At 37.4% G+C, this 19,910-nt stretch overlaps 1 protein-coding gene across 1 annotated transcript; it reads right to left on the reverse strand.

The window, feature by feature from the left end:
• Positions 1 to 8,810: 8,810 nt before the first annotated feature.
• Positions 8,811 to 12,077, reverse strand: RGS2 (regulator of G protein signaling 2). Its single transcript, XM_003264488.4, has 5 exons — positions 11,915 to 12,077; positions 10,823 to 10,924; positions 10,658 to 10,719; positions 9,941 to 10,107; positions 8,811 to 9,683 (listed from the first exon to the last, which is right to left on the reverse strand). Exons 1-5 carry the CDS (start codon positions 12,022 to 12,024, stop codon positions 9,489 to 9,491), a joined length of 636 nt encoding a protein of 211 aa, XP_003264536.1. The 5' UTR covers positions 12,025 to 12,077; the 3' UTR covers positions 8,811 to 9,488.
• Positions 12,078 to 19,910: the final 7,833 nt, after the last annotated feature.

A 19,910-nucleotide genomic window follows, 5' to 3' on the forward strand; every position in this document is an offset into this window, starting at 1 on the left:
ATTTTTTCACTGTATTAATGATATGTCATATTTTATACTGTTACATAGTGATGTGTGAATAAATATTAGAAAATGATTACTTATTGGTAGCAGATAAATTCAGAGTCAGGAATGATAGTGATGCCAGACAACCATGGATTGTCCACAGGGGTGGCTGAGTTAGCGAAACTTTGCTTTCTGATGGCATGTACACAAACTTTGTTTTATAAGCAAACTTATTAAAATATTGCATACAGTTACATTTAGGCTATAAGTATAAGGTGTATATGAAACATAAATGAATTTTGTGTTTTACTTGGGTCCCCTCCCCAATATATTTCATTATGCCTATGCAAATATTTGAAAATCCAAAGAAATACAAAAATCTAAAACACTTCTGGTCCTAAGCATTTTGGGTAAGGGATAATTAACCTATTCTGTCCTCAGTTAACAAGTAAGAAAACAGTCCTGATAGAAGCTCAGTATTGTATCAAAGGCTGAGCAACTACTTTAATTGGTGGAATCAGGATGACAGTAGAAGTCTTGACAGCCTTTCAGCTCCACGTTCTTTCCATTCCAGTCTTCTGGTGGGATGAAATGGACTCAGCTGTTTGGAGGCAGGAGAGCTTTCAGGCGAAAGTTGTAGTCAAGAATCCAGGTAATTAAAAAAGAGTAATTTCTATTTAAAGAAAAAAATAAAGAATCCCGATAAGAGATGGTAATGGACTCCCCATAGGTAGACTGCCTTCACATTAATTTAATGGAGGGGAATTCTCAGGGGAACCTCTGGAGTTTAGTAACTCAGTAAGTTTGAATGGCCGAGGTTTACAGCTTTCAAAAAAATCCCTATATAGTGGTAGGTTTTTAGCTGGAAGGATAGAGTGGATGAAAACATTAGCGACATGACAGGGCACCAAAGAGAAGCATGTTAGATGGCACCTAAGGAAATACACTGTTTAAAAAAACAATTAGAAGGATAAAGGTTATCTAGAAACATTAACCTGGTATATTATAATAACATTAGCAAAATATTTGGGTAGACCTGGTAGGCCTGGTGATTTGAGAGCTACCTCCTCAAGGATTATTTATATTTTAGGGCTTTAATAATGCTGGGTGTAATGAGTTGCTGAAAAGATTATTCTTTTTATACATAAAATTATTTCGGAATTAATAGAAAATTATGGCTTAGCTAAAACAACTTTTATGTCTGTTCCATTCAAAGAATATTTATTATTGCAAAGCAGAAGCAGGCTTTACTTTAATTTATCAGTCAGTGAACACAAACTCACACAGCCTCTGACAACCCTCTGCACAGGTAAACACGTGCCTTTCTAGACCAGCTAGTGTCTTCCCTATCTTACTGCATAGCTTATTTCCTTCATCAGCATTTGCCATACTCTAGAATTATCTTATTTGTTTATTTGCTCAGTTGGTCATTATCTATTGACTCCAGCAGAATGTAAGTTCCACGGGTGCAGGCAACCTCTCTTTTTTATTTGGCATGGTGTCCCAGTGCTTTGCACAGAGTAGGCACTCAGCAAGTATTTGCTGAATGCAAGATTGGATGCAGAGATTAATGAAATTTGTGTCATGGCGAGCTGAGATGGATCTTGAGGAATATTAGGTTATGGGTAGAATAAATGGAGTAGGGGCCTATCCAGACAGAAAGTCAATATGAGTGAAATGATAGTTTTGTTAATGGGAATAGGAAGGAAAGAAGATGGAATAAAGCGGTAATTTTATGTTAGGTTGTTTGAGGAAAAAAAAATTGTCAGGGTAGGGATAGAATGCAGAAGATAATCCAAAGCCAAACAAGATTTTAGAGCTGGAAGAGACGTTAGTAATCCAATCAACTCCCTTACAGTGAAATAGCTGAGGTCCTAAGAGGTCATGATTCCCAAGTTAGCTAGAAAGTTATTGGCATTATGACCAGCATCTCATTCTGTTGGCTTTTAATCTGGTACTCTTTGCATGCTACTTTGGAAATAGGAAGGCAATAAAACTTTTTGAATGGAAAACAATATATGGTAAAATTGGTGTTTATGAAAAATAGTCTTGCTCCATATGCAGGGTGAATTGGACAGAGGAAACTCTAATTCCAAGAGAACAGGGAAAAGACTATGAAGTAATAGTGGTATGATACAAAGAAGGCCTAGATAATGGTAGCAGAGTGGTAGGGGGAAAGAACAGATAATCATTGGAGGACAAATAGGCAGAACTAAACTAAGTTATACTGTTTCTAAAATGGAACTTTCTGTGAGAAAATATTTAACTCTTACTCCTAAGATATTTTTATTGAGTACCATCTTGAATATTTACTTTTTAGAATGCATTTCGAGTGAGGAAGTGGTTAACAGTTTGCCTTTGCACAAGTTAAAAAAGAAATGTGTATTATATTTTAAGTAGTTAGAACACAAAAATAATATGCCAACATGAGGTCTACCTTAGGTTTTTAAATCATATCAGTCATAACTGAGAGCTTATCAAATCAAAGATACAGGACTGGGGACTGCCTTGCCTAAAACTTGTTTAGTATGAAATGTGTCTGACATGGATCTGCATGGGCTGCAAGTGTAAAATATGCACCAGAATTTGAAGACCAAATAAAAAAAATTAAACTATCTCTTTCATAATATATCATATTGATTACATGTTGAAATGATAATATTATAAATATAATGGGTTACATAAAATATATTATTCAAATCAATTTCACCTATTTCTTTTAAATTATTTAAATTTTATTATAATATTTGACATTACATATGTGGCATATATTCTTTTTTTTTTTTTTTTTTTTTTAAGACAATGTCTCACGCTGTACCCCAGGCTGGAGTGCAGTGGCGCCATCTCAGCTCACTGCAACCTCCACCTCCTGGGTTCAAGCCATTCTCCTGCCTCAACTTTCCAAGTAGCTGGAATTACAGGCGTGTGCCACTATGCCTGGCTAATTGTTTTGTATTTTTAGTATAGACGAGGTTTCACCATGTTGGCCAGGCTGATCTCGACTTCCTGACCTCAGGTGATCCACCCACCTTGGCCTCCCAAAGTGCTGGGATTACAGGCATGAGCCACCCTACTGGACTGCATATAGTCTTATATCGTATTATTATAATATGTATCATAATACATATATGATGTATATGATGATATATAAATGATACATAAATTATTAATCATCATATATGATGATACATAATATCATAATATATCATATTATAAAATATTATTTTATTTTTATTGTATAGTACTACTTTACTGCTTTTGTGGTCAATATTCTTTCTGAGTTATTTTTTATGTCCTATGGCTAACTAATGTCTCAAAGTTCAGAAGTACTTCAACTAGCATTAACATTTTCGGTGGTAACTGGTTTTTCTGAAAATGTGTAATGACTACAATTATTTCTGAAATAGTCGCATTATTAGTTGCTCTCAAAATGTTAATCATATTACTAGAACTTTTATAGAGTGTTATAGGAGTTGTGAAGCTCTGGCATCTGAAAAACAGAAGTAGAAGAAATTAGAAAGAAGTAGAACTTTAAGTCCTGACATTTATGTTACAATGCTCAGTGGCCACCTTTGCAAGAAAATTACCCTATGTGAGAATATGTTGGTTTGTGCCAAGTGGAGATTTAATACTGTAAGCTTCCCTGCAAGCAGGGAAAGATCTACTAAGTACCACCTGCTTTTCAAACAAAAGTTTTATATCTGGTCTTTGTCAGACTACACCACAGCTCATGTAAACCACATACTTTTCTTAGTTCTTTCAACAGTGCAGTTTCAAATGCACTCATTATAGATTACCTGTGGTTGCATTCTGAAGCTAAAGACTGGGAGAGTAATTTGGGGTGGAGGTGGGAATAGTCCTATGAGACTGGAAGTTGCAAACGCATTAAAAAAAAAATCAACTCCCTCTTCACTCCAAATAGACAGCAGGGAAATAGTTTCTTCTCACTCTTCCTTTTGGCCCATTTTTCTTTTTCATTATTTTGATTTTGGTGTGACGTCTGTACATGTCTAAGATATACACCAGCTTAATAAACACACAGAATCACTCCTAAAGGAAGCTTCCTTATAGGTCAGTGCACTTTTAAAACCATACAAATATCAGATTAATTTGGAATTTGAGAAAATCTAACATTAGGATTTCATGCAAGATCCACATAGTTCAGTTTTACTATAAATTTGCAAGGCAAAAATGTACAGCCAAGATGAAAAATATGTAGACTTCTGAAAAAACTGTTGTTTTTTACAAGTGAGTTTAGCATATTTAAATGAAATCATTTATATTATTGCATGGATTTTTACTTAAGAGTTTGTGGGTCAATCAGTGAACCAATAAGTTAATAAGATCATCAATGAGCAATGAGTATCAATAATATGGAACTTTATTAGTTACTTTGAAAATGGAGTAAGTCGAAATGGTCTAGTTAGTGACCACTTAATTGGAGATATGACTGATGCACCCATGGAAATATTTTATGGAGGTGAAACTTTATCTGAGCCTTAAAAAATGAGTATAACTTAAGGGAAGAGACAGAGGGTTTTGGGCAAAGGGAAATTTTTGATTTAATAATAGGAGAATAATATATCTCAGAGGCAATAAGAAAAACCAGTATCAAATGTTTCATGTCAACAGTGGGAAATAAGATTGGATGGGCCAAAATTTTACAAAAATGGTAGAGAGTTTTTTGCCTTAGGCATAGGAATTTCCCTTGATGTGGGAGATACCAAGGAATTTATGTACTTTTCTGAGCATAAGAGTAGTGTGAGAAAATTAGTGTTCAAATGGCATTCTAGGGAAGGGATGAAAAGCAGAATACAGGATTTGAGGCCTTTTGAGATAGGTGAGAGGAGGATGACCATGGTGAATAAGCACTTGGCTGTAGTAAGGGAAGGGAAAGACGCTTGGGAAATCATGAAGAAAGATTTGATAAAGCTTAATAACTGTGATGATGATCTTATGAAAATCAACTTTTAAGAAAAATTAAGTGCAGCTTTTAGTTGTGTTTTGAGGTTCTAGTCTTCTACTCTTATAGACCTGTCTTGCCCAGAGAAGTCCTTCATAAATATTTATCTATATATTTACTTTTAATATTTGTTAAAAAACAATCAATGGACTAGTTTTCAAATATACATCCCCATTAAAAATATCTGCCTACAAAAATATCATAGCACAATGCAACAGGTAATCCTACTTTTCCCCTTTCCTTCGATTTAGACTGTTTCTCCACCCTGAATAATCTCTCCTTTATCTCTCTTAAATTCAACACATTTATTAAATACCAACAAAAATGCCACTTCACTCTGTTTCTTGATTTATTCCAGCTAAAGGCATCTGCACTTTTATTTTCATAATTAATCAGCAATCATAGCTCACACTCTGTTTTAATTTGGTATATTTATTTCATCAGCTACTTAATTGGTACTTCTTGGAGGATAGGGAATGTGTCTCATGGGTCTTTATATTTATTCCCTATGTGGTTTAGATCAGTGTTCTGCATGGAGTAGGTGATGTATAATTTACTATTAAGTTACACTGAATTATTTGGTGACACCGTCCTGGTTCAGACACATGGCTGGTTCTCATGTGAGCTATTATTGCAGCCTGCTAACTCATCGCCCTGTCTCCAACCGAGCCTTATATTGATACCCAAGTCATTTCCATAAATTTTACTTGAGATTGGTGTCACATTCCTGCAGAATAATATCCCAACCACTAGTATTTAAGCCTATCACCTGGTGATTCCTTTTTCTATCCTTTAGGCCACAGAAGAAGCTCTTTTGGGTTGTTATCATTACCTCAAACAGCTCCAAGCTGCTCTTTAGCTAAGATGTCAGAAATTAGATAAAACACTTGTGCTCACTGCCATTGGCCAAAATGGCTTCCTAAAGTTGTCAAAAAGCATCAAAGTCAGACCCAGGGAATGTGTATACATGTCAACACTTAACATTCAATAGTGGTGATGTTCTCTGTAAAGTCAGGTTAAGTCCTTTAGCTGCAATTTTGAACTAACATAGGAAAACAAAGAAACAGTCTAGTGGCTGGCACAGGGCAGACACTTCCTAGTCTCTATAGTGTCCAAATACACAATGCACTCCCGTGCGTAACACCTCTCAAGACACAGAGAAATGCACAATCACTGTTTCCCTTCACTGTCCAACCCCACAAGGTGAGAATCACTACCATACATGATCAAATACTGTGGTTAAACAACAACACAACGCAAACACATCTCCTAAAGATCTGCTTCCTATGACATTTTGGGTGACCACTATAGGTAATTTTATTGAAACTCATTTATTGTCTCCCTGTGCTCACATGACATCTAACATATAATTTTCTATTTTTTTTAGTAAGATCATATGAAATTGATATATTTTAAAATATCATTGGGCTGAAAATATATGAACAATGAAATATCAAAATGAGTGGACTGTGGATCCTAAGTGTGTGAACTCTGGGAAACTGGAACATTAAGTAATATTTATTTGTGGATGAATGTGGTTTCTAATCTTAAATCTATTTCAGTTTGTTCCACACTACAGAACGTTGGAAAATACTACCTGAATATAGTCCGTGCTTTTAGCAGCCCTGAAAATAAAAACTTTTGTTTTTTGTTAGTGTAATCTGGCCTCTTTTTTATTAAAGGTCAAAAGTTATAGAAACTTTGCCAAGTAAGAGGTAGTTACTTATTTTTGCCAAAGAAAAAAGTTCTACAGATATTTTCAGACATTTGAGCCGGTGGGGTTTTAAAAAGTCTTGTCCTTAATTGCTTGTGCATTGGTAGATCCTTGTTTCATCAAAATTTGTTTGCAAGATCTTTTAATACTCATCCATTCATTCAACAATTATTTATGCAGCTCCCATCGTACACCAGGCACTATGCTAGGTGTTGGGATTCAGTGGTGAGCGGAAAAAGGCCAAGGGTCCTCAAATTGTGGTTCCTACAATTTAGTGGAGGAAGACATAGAATTATTAAATAATCAGACAAATTAATGAGAACTTACAACTCCATTAAGTGCTCTAAATTAGAGAACTTGGTGCTATGAGACCATCTAAAAGGGGATCTGACCTAGGTAAGGAGGTCAGGGAAGCTTCCCTAAGGAAGTGGCAATTGCATTGATAGGTGCATGAGTAAGAGCTAAAATTGAATTCCATGCAGAGGAACTATTAGGTGCTAAGGTCCTGTGAGGCCAGTGGGCATGGCACCTGCTAGGAAAGTAGGACAGTGTGGCTTAGCAGAAAGAGCTGGGAGAAATGTGGTAGAGTCAAGGTTGGAACAAAAGGAGGGGTCAAGCCATGCAGGTGTTAGGCCATATTAGAGATACTGTCTTTATCCTAATTGTTTGCAAAACCTGTCAAGGTGTTTATAAGCAACTGGAGACAAGATCAGATTTGTCTTGAAGGGATCCCTAGAGTTAAAAGGCAGCAACACATTGGTGTGGGAGAGGGGGAAGAGTGGGTGAGAGGAGATGAGACTATTGCAGTAATCTAGGCATCACATGGTGGTGTCTTTGATCAGAGTGGTAACAGAGAGTAGGCTGTAGAGAGGTTTGAAGTAAAATAAATGACTTGGTGACAAATAGGATGATATACGGCATGACTCCTGAGTTCCTCTGTTGGCCAAAATCTTTCCAAATTAAGGATTATGCTAGACCTGACACATTTATTCTCCAAAGAAATATTTGTTTCAATGACCCTTTGGATTCATTTATTCAACTAATATTTATGGAGCACCTATTATGTATTATTCTGGCTGCTGTTACAGGAGTAGACAAGGTAGTCTCTCTAATAGAGCTTGTGCTTGTTGGTGCCAGAAACTCTGGCTAAGGTGAAAATTAGTGCAATCGCAATGGAAACAGTAAACTACTGGAGGTCAATTTTTCTTTTGGCAAATCAGAAAAAAAATGTTCTTAGTGCTTTGTGATTTCTAAAGTCCCTTACTACTTTATAAAACCAGAAAGGCAGGAAGGTCTAAAATGAAGTCAGAGAAGACAATGGGGACACTCAGGGTCACAAAGCTATGAGAAATGATTACTTTGGGTCAGTTCTTCCAACTCTAAAATCAGGGTTCCTCCTCCTTTCTTATTAAGACCATAATCAAGGACATTGAAAAAAACAGCCTGCTGAGGAAGGGGTGTTTTTTAATTAGCCAGTTTGAAAACAGATTCAAGGGCTTCCTCTCTCAAGTGGAAAAAAGCACATTTCTGGATTTAAGTCTAAGAAACAAAAGTGCACTTCTTTTGACTTTATCATTACCTAAAGTAACATAGATTCTTTGTTGGCCAAATGAAGGCATGAAAATCAGGAAAATTCTGAGATTTTGTATTGATACATTATGGAAGGGAACAATTTCAGGTATTTATCTTGGAAGCCCATGCCGGTACCGGTGGGGGAGCTTGGAACCAGTGGAAAGTAAATAAAGACAGGCCTACATTGACCTTATTTGGCTGCTTTCTTCATTTGAGAAGCTTAATTATGTGAATAATTTTTGTGCTTGTCTCCATTACATTTACTTCTCATATTTAGCTGGTACTTAGATACAGAAGGCTTTAGATCGGTGTTTCATTAACAAGCTTGATTTTTTTTAAGATTAGAAAGCATAAATGCAGTGGTTCTAAGGATGTGACTTCCTTAGGTCTGCATAATGCTTATAGGTTTTAAAAAAAGAATTATCTGTCTGCAACTATCATTTCTCAGTTCTGAAGACTGTCAGTTCTCACTGGGCAGGCACAAAAACTGAAATGTCTTTTACTATAAAGATGTTTTCCCTTTATCTGCCACATTTCCAGTTATCAAAAATAAAATCACATCTAGACTCCAAGTGTTCAATATTATTTATCAAAATAAATTTATTAAAAGTATTCAAAGACCACTTCAAAGTGTAGCTGCCTTCAAGACAGATTTTTGGCACTCATAACGGACACTGCAGTTTTCAACACCATAGCACTCATTCTATTTCACACATCGTTTTTAACAATGCAAACACAGATCATTTCAGTTTTAGCATTACATGAGACAACAGTACTGATGATCTGTGGTCATAAGAATTTCAATACCCTTGCACATAGTAAACACTTTACTGTTATTGAGTCCTAAACTACAACTACTATGTGGTAACATGGATCGATTTAGGGAAAGATGTACAACCAGCTACCTAAGGCCACATAATCCCAGATCTATTGATTTTAAATGCTTTTGGACCAACAGTATTACATTGTCTCTTTCATCATCTTACATTCCTGCTTTTCAGAGTGAGACATCACGTTCAGACCACCTATTCCCTTCTTGCGTTCTGTACACAGTGAGGGAAGCTGTTCTGATACCAGCTTCTCCTAGTCAGTTACTGGCTTCCTGATTCACTACCCAACTTTGAATCAATAGTTCTGAGTGATGTTTCCTGAACATCCAGGCTGAATTCAAGGTCAGTCTTTATGGCAGGTCACAGTCTTTCCCCTCAGGAAAAAGAATGAAATGTCCTCCATTTCTGGGCTCCCTTTTACATTTCATGTAGCATGAGGCTCTGTGGTGATTTCTGGCTTTTTACACAAGTCCTGGTAGAATTCTGACTCCAAGAAACGGGGATAAGAGTTATTCTCCATCAAGCTGTATACCCTTTTCTGGGCAGTTGTAAAGCAGCCACTTGTAGCTTCTTGTATATTCTGGGCAATCAGAGTTTTGGTTTGAAAATCTATGTTTATCTGAAATAAAACAAAAAAGTTGTTTACTTGGTATTCAGAGTTAAAGATTAAAATTAGGTATTTGAAAACAAAAAATAAAAATTATAACGTGTGATTAGCTTTACTAGCTAAGTCACGGGAGAACTTTAACATAACTGAGAGCTACAACGTGGAGGGACTTTTCACCCCTCCTTCTAGCTCCGCTTTGTCCTTATTTTGTTTCACTTTTGTGCTAAAAATGTCCAGATTGTGCTGCAATTAGGAACTTGTTTCCTTACCTCTTTTGGAGCTTCCTTTTCTATGAAGTCAGTATATATTTTCCTTGCTTTTGAGGACAGCTTTTGGGGTGATTTGGTTTTTTTGAAGTCTTCACAGGCCAGCCAGAATTCAATATTTTCTTCACAGAATTCCGACTTTAAAAAAGCCCTGAATGCAGCAAGACCATCTGAAGGGGGGAGAAAAGAAAGCATGCAGAATGTGAAGAACTGAGAGACCAAATGATTCTTTATGTTTCTCCTATCCCTCACATTTTAATTATTTCTAAATGAATTTTCTAGATTTCACTCAAACCTGTTAATTCTCAAAATTTAGCTTTTTAAAGACTAAGATACCAGTAGGCAAAAGGCTTATGTTGGCACTCTGCTGCAAAAATATAAGTACTTTGCTGTCAATGCAAAGTAAATATTTATAGGGGAGCCATAAATTCTCTGGGAACTAAGCCTCTTGAAAACATTGTATGCAATGGAAAAACTGACTCAACCTTAACTATAAGCAACTGCCACTTTAATTTGTTTAGGCTGATTTTCTTCCCCACCTGGAGAGAATATACACATTTATTTGTTAAACTCTGGAAAATAAAGGAGAGAAAAACAGGCTTTATGCTATAGTGACTGCAGTCTAATCCCCCTCAGGCAAGCTGCTCTTTTGTTAGGTGGACGCAGTCTTTCCAGGCTTTTGCTATGTTAGCAATGGCTCAAGTTCAAGAGTTAACTTACATTTGCTGGCTAGCAGCTCGTCAAATGCTTCGGACCACAGCTGTGCTTCCTCAGGAGAAGGCCTGCAAGAGAGGTTCTGCATGTTAGCTTATGCACATCAAGAATTCCCCTTTTCAGTTCAGCAGCTAACTATTGATATTTGCAAGCAAAGGATTCTCAACTTACTTGATGAAAGCTTGCTGTTTGCTTTTTTTGCCGGTTTTGGGCTTTCCAGGAGTAGAGGAATTTTGCAAGAAGTAGCTCAAACGGGTCTTCCAATCTTTTAAACTAAAACAAAAAATTAAAAAGATAATTACTAAGTAGCAACACTTGAATATGCTACTGCAGCTGAACGCATTTTTACCAAATAAAGTCACCCAGTAACTAGAAACAAACCGCATAAGGCAAAGCAAGAACTCTTCAAATAACAGTCTTATCCACCTAACATTTAAACCTCATGTACTGAGCAGTTTCATCCATTAATCTGATCGTATCTACTAGTTTTACAATTAAGGGCAGGGCTACCTAGAATCACTAGGGTATTTTAAAGAATTGTTAATGAATTTAGTTCAAAAGGCAGATACTATTTCTGGCTCACAAAGGGCATCAGTTTGTTTGCAAGGTTAATTACAATTTCCAGACGTTTTGCACTTTAATGAAAAGGACAGACATGGAACTGTCCGGAGCCGACCCACGCTTCTCTCTTTAGAGCAGGAGGTTCCGGACCACGCCAGAGACTGTACAAACAGGTGGGTGATTGATTCCCCTGCGCTCTTCCTTCCCCACCTACAACAATTCTTTTAAGCAGACGCTGCATAACAATTATTTGTTCCACATTCGGACTGGGTGAGATCTGCTCTATAATTAAAAAACAAAAATGGATTTTAAACGAGTATATTCAGAACTAGCAAAAGCATCTCCTTCCAGTAGCTGTGTAAGCTGATGAGAACTCATCATGCAACGTATGAATGCGGGGGACGCGCTTCAGCCGCAGGATTCTGATGTCATTTTGAATGCAGGAGGACAAAAAGCGACCCGCAATTTCTTAGCGCATCAACCACCGCCCTCATATCAACTGTCTCCCTCGGTTCCTAAACTCTACCCGAGCATCACCCAGATTTAACCTTACTTAACAAATTGACCTTTTCGAATTTTTTTTTTTTCCCTGCAGAGGCTCAGGCTAGTTTCCTAACGTCAAAGGCGAGCCCGAAAGTACCGCGTTTGCAGCTCGCAGTGTGGGGCAGGGGGTGGCGGGAGAGGGAAGAAAGCCATACTCACAGGGTCCGTTTCATCTTTTCCCGCTTCTCCTCGCTCTTGTGGCCGCTGCCTGCGCTCTTGTCCATGGGTCTGCAGTCGTGTTGAACAGCCAAGAACATAGCACTTTGCATTATCGTCCTCCCGCTAGGGCCCCGGCTGTTTGCGGCTGGGTGTGCGTCGCAGCATTTATAACAGGCCTCGGCTTGGGGGCGGGGCCTCGCGGCTCCGGCCCCGCCTCAAGAGGACGCGGATTGGTCGGCTGCAGAAGGGCACGGGGATGGGGGTCAGCGCCCGCCGGCGGCAGTGACGGCTGCTGCCGAAGGATCTCGAAACCGGGGCGCTGCTGACGTCTGCGGCCCTGGCGTCTTGCGCACTCGGGCCACATAGCAGCGGCCAGCAGTGGCAGGTGTGGGAGCAGACGGAGAGTCTTCAGTGTGGGCCGCTGCGCACGACCTTTTGCTGAAGCGTGGCGGCCGGGCGGGCTCGAGGGCTTTGCGACGGAGGGAGGGAGCCGAAGTTGGCTGCGGCCCGGCGGGGGCGCCGGCGCTCCCTTACCCACCCTGACGGGCTCCTCAGCCCGAGGCCAGAGCGGCGATTCCCTGGCCGGAGGAGGTCGCCCGCCACGAGGCCGGAGTGCAGTGGCCTGATTTCGAATGAAGAGTGGGATTTTTCTTCCTTTTTTGAGCGCGTTCCCTGACCCCACGCCTCATTTCTTGTTTGCTGTCCTGCCGTAGGACTCATTCGACACCCCCTGGTCTATGAACTGAGGCAACGGGGAGACCCTCGCCCGTTTCTCTCTGCCACTTAAGGAAGGAGTAACCTGAAACGTTGATTGCCCAGGGGCAGGGTGGGACCTGCTCTGCAGCTTGCTGGGGCGTCTTGGAACACTTTGAGAATTAACATTAGGGATTGAACAAGAGAAAGTGAATTTATCAGAAGACAGTGCTTTAATTGGGTTTGCATTTTTGATCACTACTAGGCACGTGGCTGGGTCTGTCTATAGGGTCATTGCTCAGGAGCCCTTGGTCACATCTCCTGCCAAAATAGAAATCACAGGTTTCCTTATGGTGGGAGAGAAAGCTGGAGACACAGGGATTTCATAGCTGTAATGCACCAGAATCAGTGAGTTCAAGGAGTCAGGATTTCCTCATGAGTCATTCTTGTTGAGTTAGGATTTACCAGAACATTTAATAACTGGCAAAAAGTAGGGAGGAGGAGGAGTTAACAGTTTCCTTGATTAAGTTTTATTTGTTAATTCTTCAAGTATCTTTACTCCTGAAGGTTTTAAAACGACTTGATTGGTAAAGACAAATAGATTACCTCAACCACAAAATGAGCTGATTTCGGATAATATTACCAGAACTAGCCAGTGAATGTTTAAGCGGCTTTGCAACCACGCTGCAGATATTTTCTCTACTTTGTATTCGACTTCTTCAAAGAAAATTGGAAATAGTTAATATATTCTTACGGTGAGCTGCCAGTAGTTGGGGCTCCAAATTTGACTTGGAGGGCAAAACCTGCAGTTATTATTTAAGACAAGAGTTGTGGACTTTATTGTGGAAAGGAAAATCGTGTAGATTTCAGTAATAGATACTTTGAAACATGCTTGTTAACTCTAGGAATGCCATTTTTTCTTAAGCATATGCTCTTCCTCTCCTATACTTTGCATAATATTCCTACATCTATTTTCACTTTCTGATGACTCAATACGTATTTATCAGCTATCTGTAATACGCACACTTGTTTTTTCTCACCAATGTAAACCTCAATATATTTTATATTTAGAACCTTAGATGTTAGAATTTACTCATAGACAGTTAAATTCTCTGGTAGGCCAGGAGTTCTGACAAAGAGGCAGCAGAGAGAGAGAGAGCTGGACTTCTGTCAGGAGACCCAGTTAGAGCCTGGGCTTACCCAGTAAATGCTAAGTAACTGTTGGGACACTAGCTTCACACCTCTTTGAGTCCCAGTTTCTCATCTGTAATAAGAGTAACATGTATTTTCTTGCCAGCCTCATAGGATATTATGTGACTTTTACATGAAAGGTCTTTACTAAGCTCTAAAGTACTGTACAGAAGTTTATTACTGATTTGCATATGTGTGGAAAATGGAAATGTTCAAACCATAGCTGTTCAAGATGGAAAAATCATACGAGGATTAACTCAGAGGTAATTAGATTATAAATGTGTAGGTAATATTAAATATCAAGATGTTTCAATTTGTAGGTACACAAATACACAAGATACCCAAATTTGTAGAAGATCAAGCTCGTTATAGATATTTAATAAATGCTCACTGGATAATAAATCAGAAAAATAAGGAAACTGATTAACAGACTTTTCAGGTTGGGGATTGTGGTTCATGCTGGAAATCCCAGCACTTTGGGAGGCTGAGGCAGGTGGAAGGCTTGAGCTCAGAAGTTCGAGGCTCAAGCATTCAAGTTACAGTGAGTTATGACTGTGCCATTGCACTCCAACCTGAGTGATAGAGTGAGACCCTGTATCTTAATAATAATAATTAATTACACTTTTCAGATATCTCCAAGCCAAGGAAGTTGAATCATCTCAATATATTAATGAAAGTGAATATACATGTACCTGTGTAAGTAACTGGTTTAAATATAGATTATTCTTGATGGTTTTGTGTTTAATATAATTCTTTGCTTTTTTCATAAACCCTTCCAGATCGGTGACTGATGTTAGGTGGCAGAAAATTAATTTTTCTCTGAAAATTATGTGGTTGGTTAATCTGGATATAAATCAACTTGTAACTTTTGTATCTATGTGTAATTTTAAGAGTTAAGGCAGTACCTGCTATAGAAACCTTTTCCTCAAAAACTTGTCATGTTAATGTCTTTTAAAAGACAGGCCAATATATGTATACTTACATATACATGTAATATATGTAACATGAATATATACATCTTATATATTTCACGCATATATGTAATATGTATTACATGTATATTTACATATGCATTACGTATATTTACGGATATATATGTAAAACAAAAGCTGGAATCTTTGATGACTTCCCTTTTTGTTGTTGCAACTGGCTTTTAGGTAAACAGAATTGCTCCACATAAAGATGACACATATTTTCCATCCTGTGGTAGAGGAAGAAACAATGCAGTGGGTTGTAAAAGTTGCACAGCAAAACCGCAGTTTGAGAGTGGCTGATAACCTAACCATACATTTTCTGTGTTGAACCTACCATGCCCTCTACTGGAGAGATTCATTGAACAATTATTGGTGGAGGTTTTCCAGATAATTTATGAACTTTCTATATTTTTAAAAAAATTTATAGAGGAAGGCAAAGAAAAAATACAAGTTGCTTGCATAATGTATCTTAGATTCTTGTATTATATATCTTGTGTGTCTTAAATTATGAAGAGTAAAAATTTCCCGTCATACTTCTCCCTTCTGCTCCCACTCTATGCTAACCATTATTAATAAAAGTTATTAATTCCTATTCCTATTAACTAAAAATATTTATATAAAATAATTTGCCTACTTAAGCTTTAGAAATGTGGAAGCCATTGGACGCTGTGGCTCACACCTGTAATCACAGCAGTTTGGAAGGCCAAGGAAGGAGGCTTGCTTGAGCCCAGGAGTTCAAGACCAGCTTGGGCAGCATAGCTAGACCCTGTCTGTATAAAAATATATTAAAAAAAATTACCTGCGCATGGTGGCATGCACCTGTAGCCCCGTCTACTCAGGCGGTTGAGGTGGGAGGATTGCTTGAGCCCAGGGACTTTGAGGCTACAGTGAGCCATGATGGTGCCACTGCCCTCTAGCCTGGGTGACAGAGGGAGACCCTGCCTCTTAAAAAAAAAAAATTAATTAATTAATTAATTAAGAAAAGTAGGAAATTTAGGAACCAAGATACTTGCTTTTAAAAACACAAAAGTATCATTCTGTGTATTATTCTGTGCTTTGCTTTTTTCAGTTAGTAAGATAATTTAGTTTCCAAATTTCTAAGAGCTGTAAACCTATCATTTACCTTATGAAATGTTAAATAGGTGGGTTAGTTAAAAAAAAAAAAAAGGAAAAAATCAGGAAGTTAAATGCTATGTGGTGATGAGTAATTGGAAAAAAGGAAAACTTTTATTACCCTAGTTGCTGAATATATTTAAAGAAGTATAATGCCTGTCTTTTAAAATTTTTTTTGTCCTATTTAACGTTAGTTGGTGAAATATTCTTTTAACAGAATGAAAATATGACCTCATGAGATTTTGTGCTATACTCCTTAACCCCTAATATGATCTGAGATTTAAAAATTATGATTAATTTTTGAGAATATAATTTTCATACCTAGAAGCTGAGAGAAAATGAGTGTTTTTGTCAGAAATGAATCACGGGTTAAACCTAATACTTGACATGTATTATAGCTAAGTTAATAATTTTACCAATCCTTGTATTGATACATTCCAGTTAGTGTAATTCCATGGTTCTGTCTTAAATTTATACCAAGTATATACCAAGTATATGATATGGAGTATGTCATACTTCCAATGCAGGTAGGTCCTGCTTGAATTTAACAGCCCCCTTTTTACAAAAACATCTAGATGCCCTTCGTAAAGCAACAACAGGAGCATCATGAAGTTTTTTTTTTTTTCCCTAAAAAAATACTAACGTATATTGAAATACCTTGGATAGATTGTTGTAGCTATTAGGTCTGTAAGGTAAAGGACTGTAAGTATGAGGTCTGAGTAAGGGAATTGTTGTGTGTTCCTGCTGCTACACTCTTTTTGTGCATGGAATACCAGGGGAGAATAGGGGATATAAATACTTTCTTATAAAATAGGTTACATAGTTGGCATATTGTCTATGAGTTAAAGCTAGGAATTTCTTTTTTGGTGTTTCTTTTGACTGAGATTTTAATTTCTGTCCCTGGAATTTTGCCAGACCATTGGAGTGTCAAGTGTCCTATTGACAACTTTTTTGAAATTTGGGGATATTAAATTAACCAAATACAAAATTTTAAATATCTATATGATAATAGTCACAAAATCTTCTTTAAAAAGTCTGAAGAAAGCCATTTTTCATCTAGTAAATAAGGAATCTGTTTACATTAGTATTTCTTTTTCAGCATACTGATGACTATTCCTATGTAGAGAGCATTAATCCATTTTAGATATTGGTTTTCACAGGTTTTTATTCATGGACTACTTCCTAATAACCTAAAACCTTGTGGATTTCTCTCCCAAACACATTTTTGAAACAAAAATTCCAAAATCTCAACAGAATTAATTAGAAAAAATACAATGCTTTTAAGAGATGTCTGTAGGCCTTGACACAATTGCCATGTGGCACTAGTCCCCTCAAAAGTTCCCAGTTTCAAAGGACAGAATAATTTTGCAGTTCTTTTCATGAAGTACCCTTAGGAGAGTGGGATGGCTGGAGGGGTTGTCCATAATTGGGATACTTGCTTTTTGTTCCTAGTTTCTGCCCTAATTTACTTAGAACTCAGGCATATTGTTTAGCTTTCTTATGCTTAAGCTACTGATCTTTCAGGCACAAGTAGTTATAGCACTCTTCCTTTGTAGGAATTTAAAATAAAACAATACTGGAAATGTCGTGGACAGCTTGGTAGATGACAGTACATAGTTCTCAGGACTGGCCTTGAGCTAAACTTTGTAGTAGGACTAGTTTCTTCTAGGTGACTCTTTTGTCCATTTTTCTGTCTTGCTCCTATGCAGGACCCTCATTCTTTTTGGGGGATCTGTTTGTTTATGAAGTGTCCTGGTGGTCCTCTTGGGCCCTTCCAAATGCTCCTTTGGGCACATCAGCGATGTAAGGTTACTTTTTAATTTAAAGAGTATTTTTGTAGAGCAGATTACAGCACATTTGAGAGGAAGGTACAGAGGTAGCGCATATGTCTTCTGCTCCCATACATACATAGCCTCCCCATTACTAATATCCGACAGTTGATAAACTTATATTGACACATCATTACCACCCAGAGTCCATAGTTGACATTAGGGTTTGTTCTTGGTGTTGTACGTTCTGTGGGTTTAGACACAGTTATAATGACATGTATCCACCATTATAACATCATAGTATTTTCACTCTGCCCTAAAAATTCTCTGTGCTCTGCCCATTCCTCCCTCCTTCCCCCATAACCCTATAAGCCCTAGCAACCACCAATTTTCTGTTTTCTGTCTCCATAGTTTTGCCTTTTCCAGAGTGTTATAGTTGGAATCATACAATATGTAGCTTTTCAGATTGGCTTCTTTCATTTAGTAATATGCATTTATGTTTCCTCCATGTCTTTTCAGGGCTTAATAGCTCATTTCTTTTTAGTGCTGAATAATATTCCATTGTCTAGATGTACCACAGTTTATCCACTCACTTGCTGAAGGACATCTTGGTTGCTTCCAAGTTTTGACAAATATGAATAATGCTGATATAAACATTCACGTGCAGGTTTTTGTGTGGGTGCAAGTTTTCAACTCCTTTGGGCAGATATTAAAGGGCATAATTGCTCAATCATAAGGTAAGAGTATGATTAGTTTCATGAGAAACCACCAACCACTTCCAAAGTAACTGTACCATGTTGCATTCCCACCAGCAACAAATGGGAATTCCTGTTGCTGCATATCCTTTTTGGCATTTGCTGTAGTTCTGGATTTTGGCCATTTTAACAGGCGTGTATTGGTATCTCATTGTTGTTTCATTTTGCATTTCTCTAATGACATATGATGTAGAGTATCTTTTCACATGCTTATTTGCCATATGTATTATCTTGGGTGAGATGTCTGGTATGTTCTTTGGCCCATTTTTTAGTTGAATTGTTTGTTTTCTTATTGTTGAGTTTTAAGAATTCTTTGTATGTTTTGGATTAGAGGTTTTTTAAAATCAGATATCCCCTTTGCAGGTATTTTGTCCCAATCTGTGGCTTCTCTTTCCACTACACTGACGTTGTCTTTTGCAGAGCAGAGATTTTTTTTTTTTTAATTTTAATGAAGTCCAGTTTATCAATTCTTTCTTTCATGGATTGGATCTTGATGTGATATTCATTTTCATATCCAAGGTCATCTAGATTTTCTCCTTGGAGATTCTCTTCTAGGAATTTATAGTCTTGCATTTTACATTTAGGTTGGTGATCCATTTTGAGTTATTTTTCTGAATGAAGTTACTTTCCCAAATATTTATGTTCTTCCTCAAAAATGTTTTGGAAATGTACAGCTCTTTACATGTTAATCTTTTAATCTTTTTTTGTAGGCTTCTTCACTATCTTTACAGAGTGAATTATCCCCACGTTAGCTATTTGGTGAAAACATTTCTTTTTCTCAGTGCACTGTAGGAAGGACTTAAAGTTGCCACTGGAGCTTTTGTCTCTCCCTCTCTGACTGCATTTCCCCGCATTTCTGATTGTAGTGAAGATTTCTCACTTGGAGACTTATAATTTTTCAGTGTGTCAACTATTTTATCTCCTTCAGTTAATTTACAGTGAACATCTGGTTAAGAGTTTCTAAAATAAATTTGAAAACAAGCCCAGCTGAAGCCAGGATAGCCACTTGGCCTAGCCCAGCCTAGATGAGCTGTATTTAACTACACAACATTAGTCATATTTTTTCAGAATTCTTTTGGATTTATTTTTACAAGTACCCATACTCTGATGCATCCATTATATCTAATTTCAGGATTCCACTGTTCATGTTTTCTTTTTCATCAACAGCGGCCTGATCTGTCATTTTTGGCAAATGGTGGATCTGACTTTATCATTTAAAACTTATTCCATATGCACTACTTTTTTTAAACTTTATTTTCCTGATTAATAAGTTTGCTCATCTTTCTATCCACTCTTTAGCTTCTTTTTTTCCCACTGTTTAATACAAAACATCTTATTATAAAAACAAATGATCAATATTTTATTAATTGCATTTTCTTAAGAAAATCCAGAAAAGGGATCACTTCATATTTCCATAATAGTACAACATTGCATATTAAAAAAACTGTTTTGAACACAGCTGAACTTTCAGATAAATTGACTTTCACTTGATTTGCAGGAT

The sequence above is a fragment of the Nomascus leucogenys genome, chromosome 9 (assembly GCF_006542625.1).
Source record: "Nomascus leucogenys isolate Asia chromosome 9, Asia_NLE_v1, whole genome shotgun sequence".
Classification (NCBI taxonomy): domain Eukaryota; kingdom Metazoa; phylum Chordata; class Mammalia; order Primates; family Hylobatidae; genus Nomascus; species Nomascus leucogenys.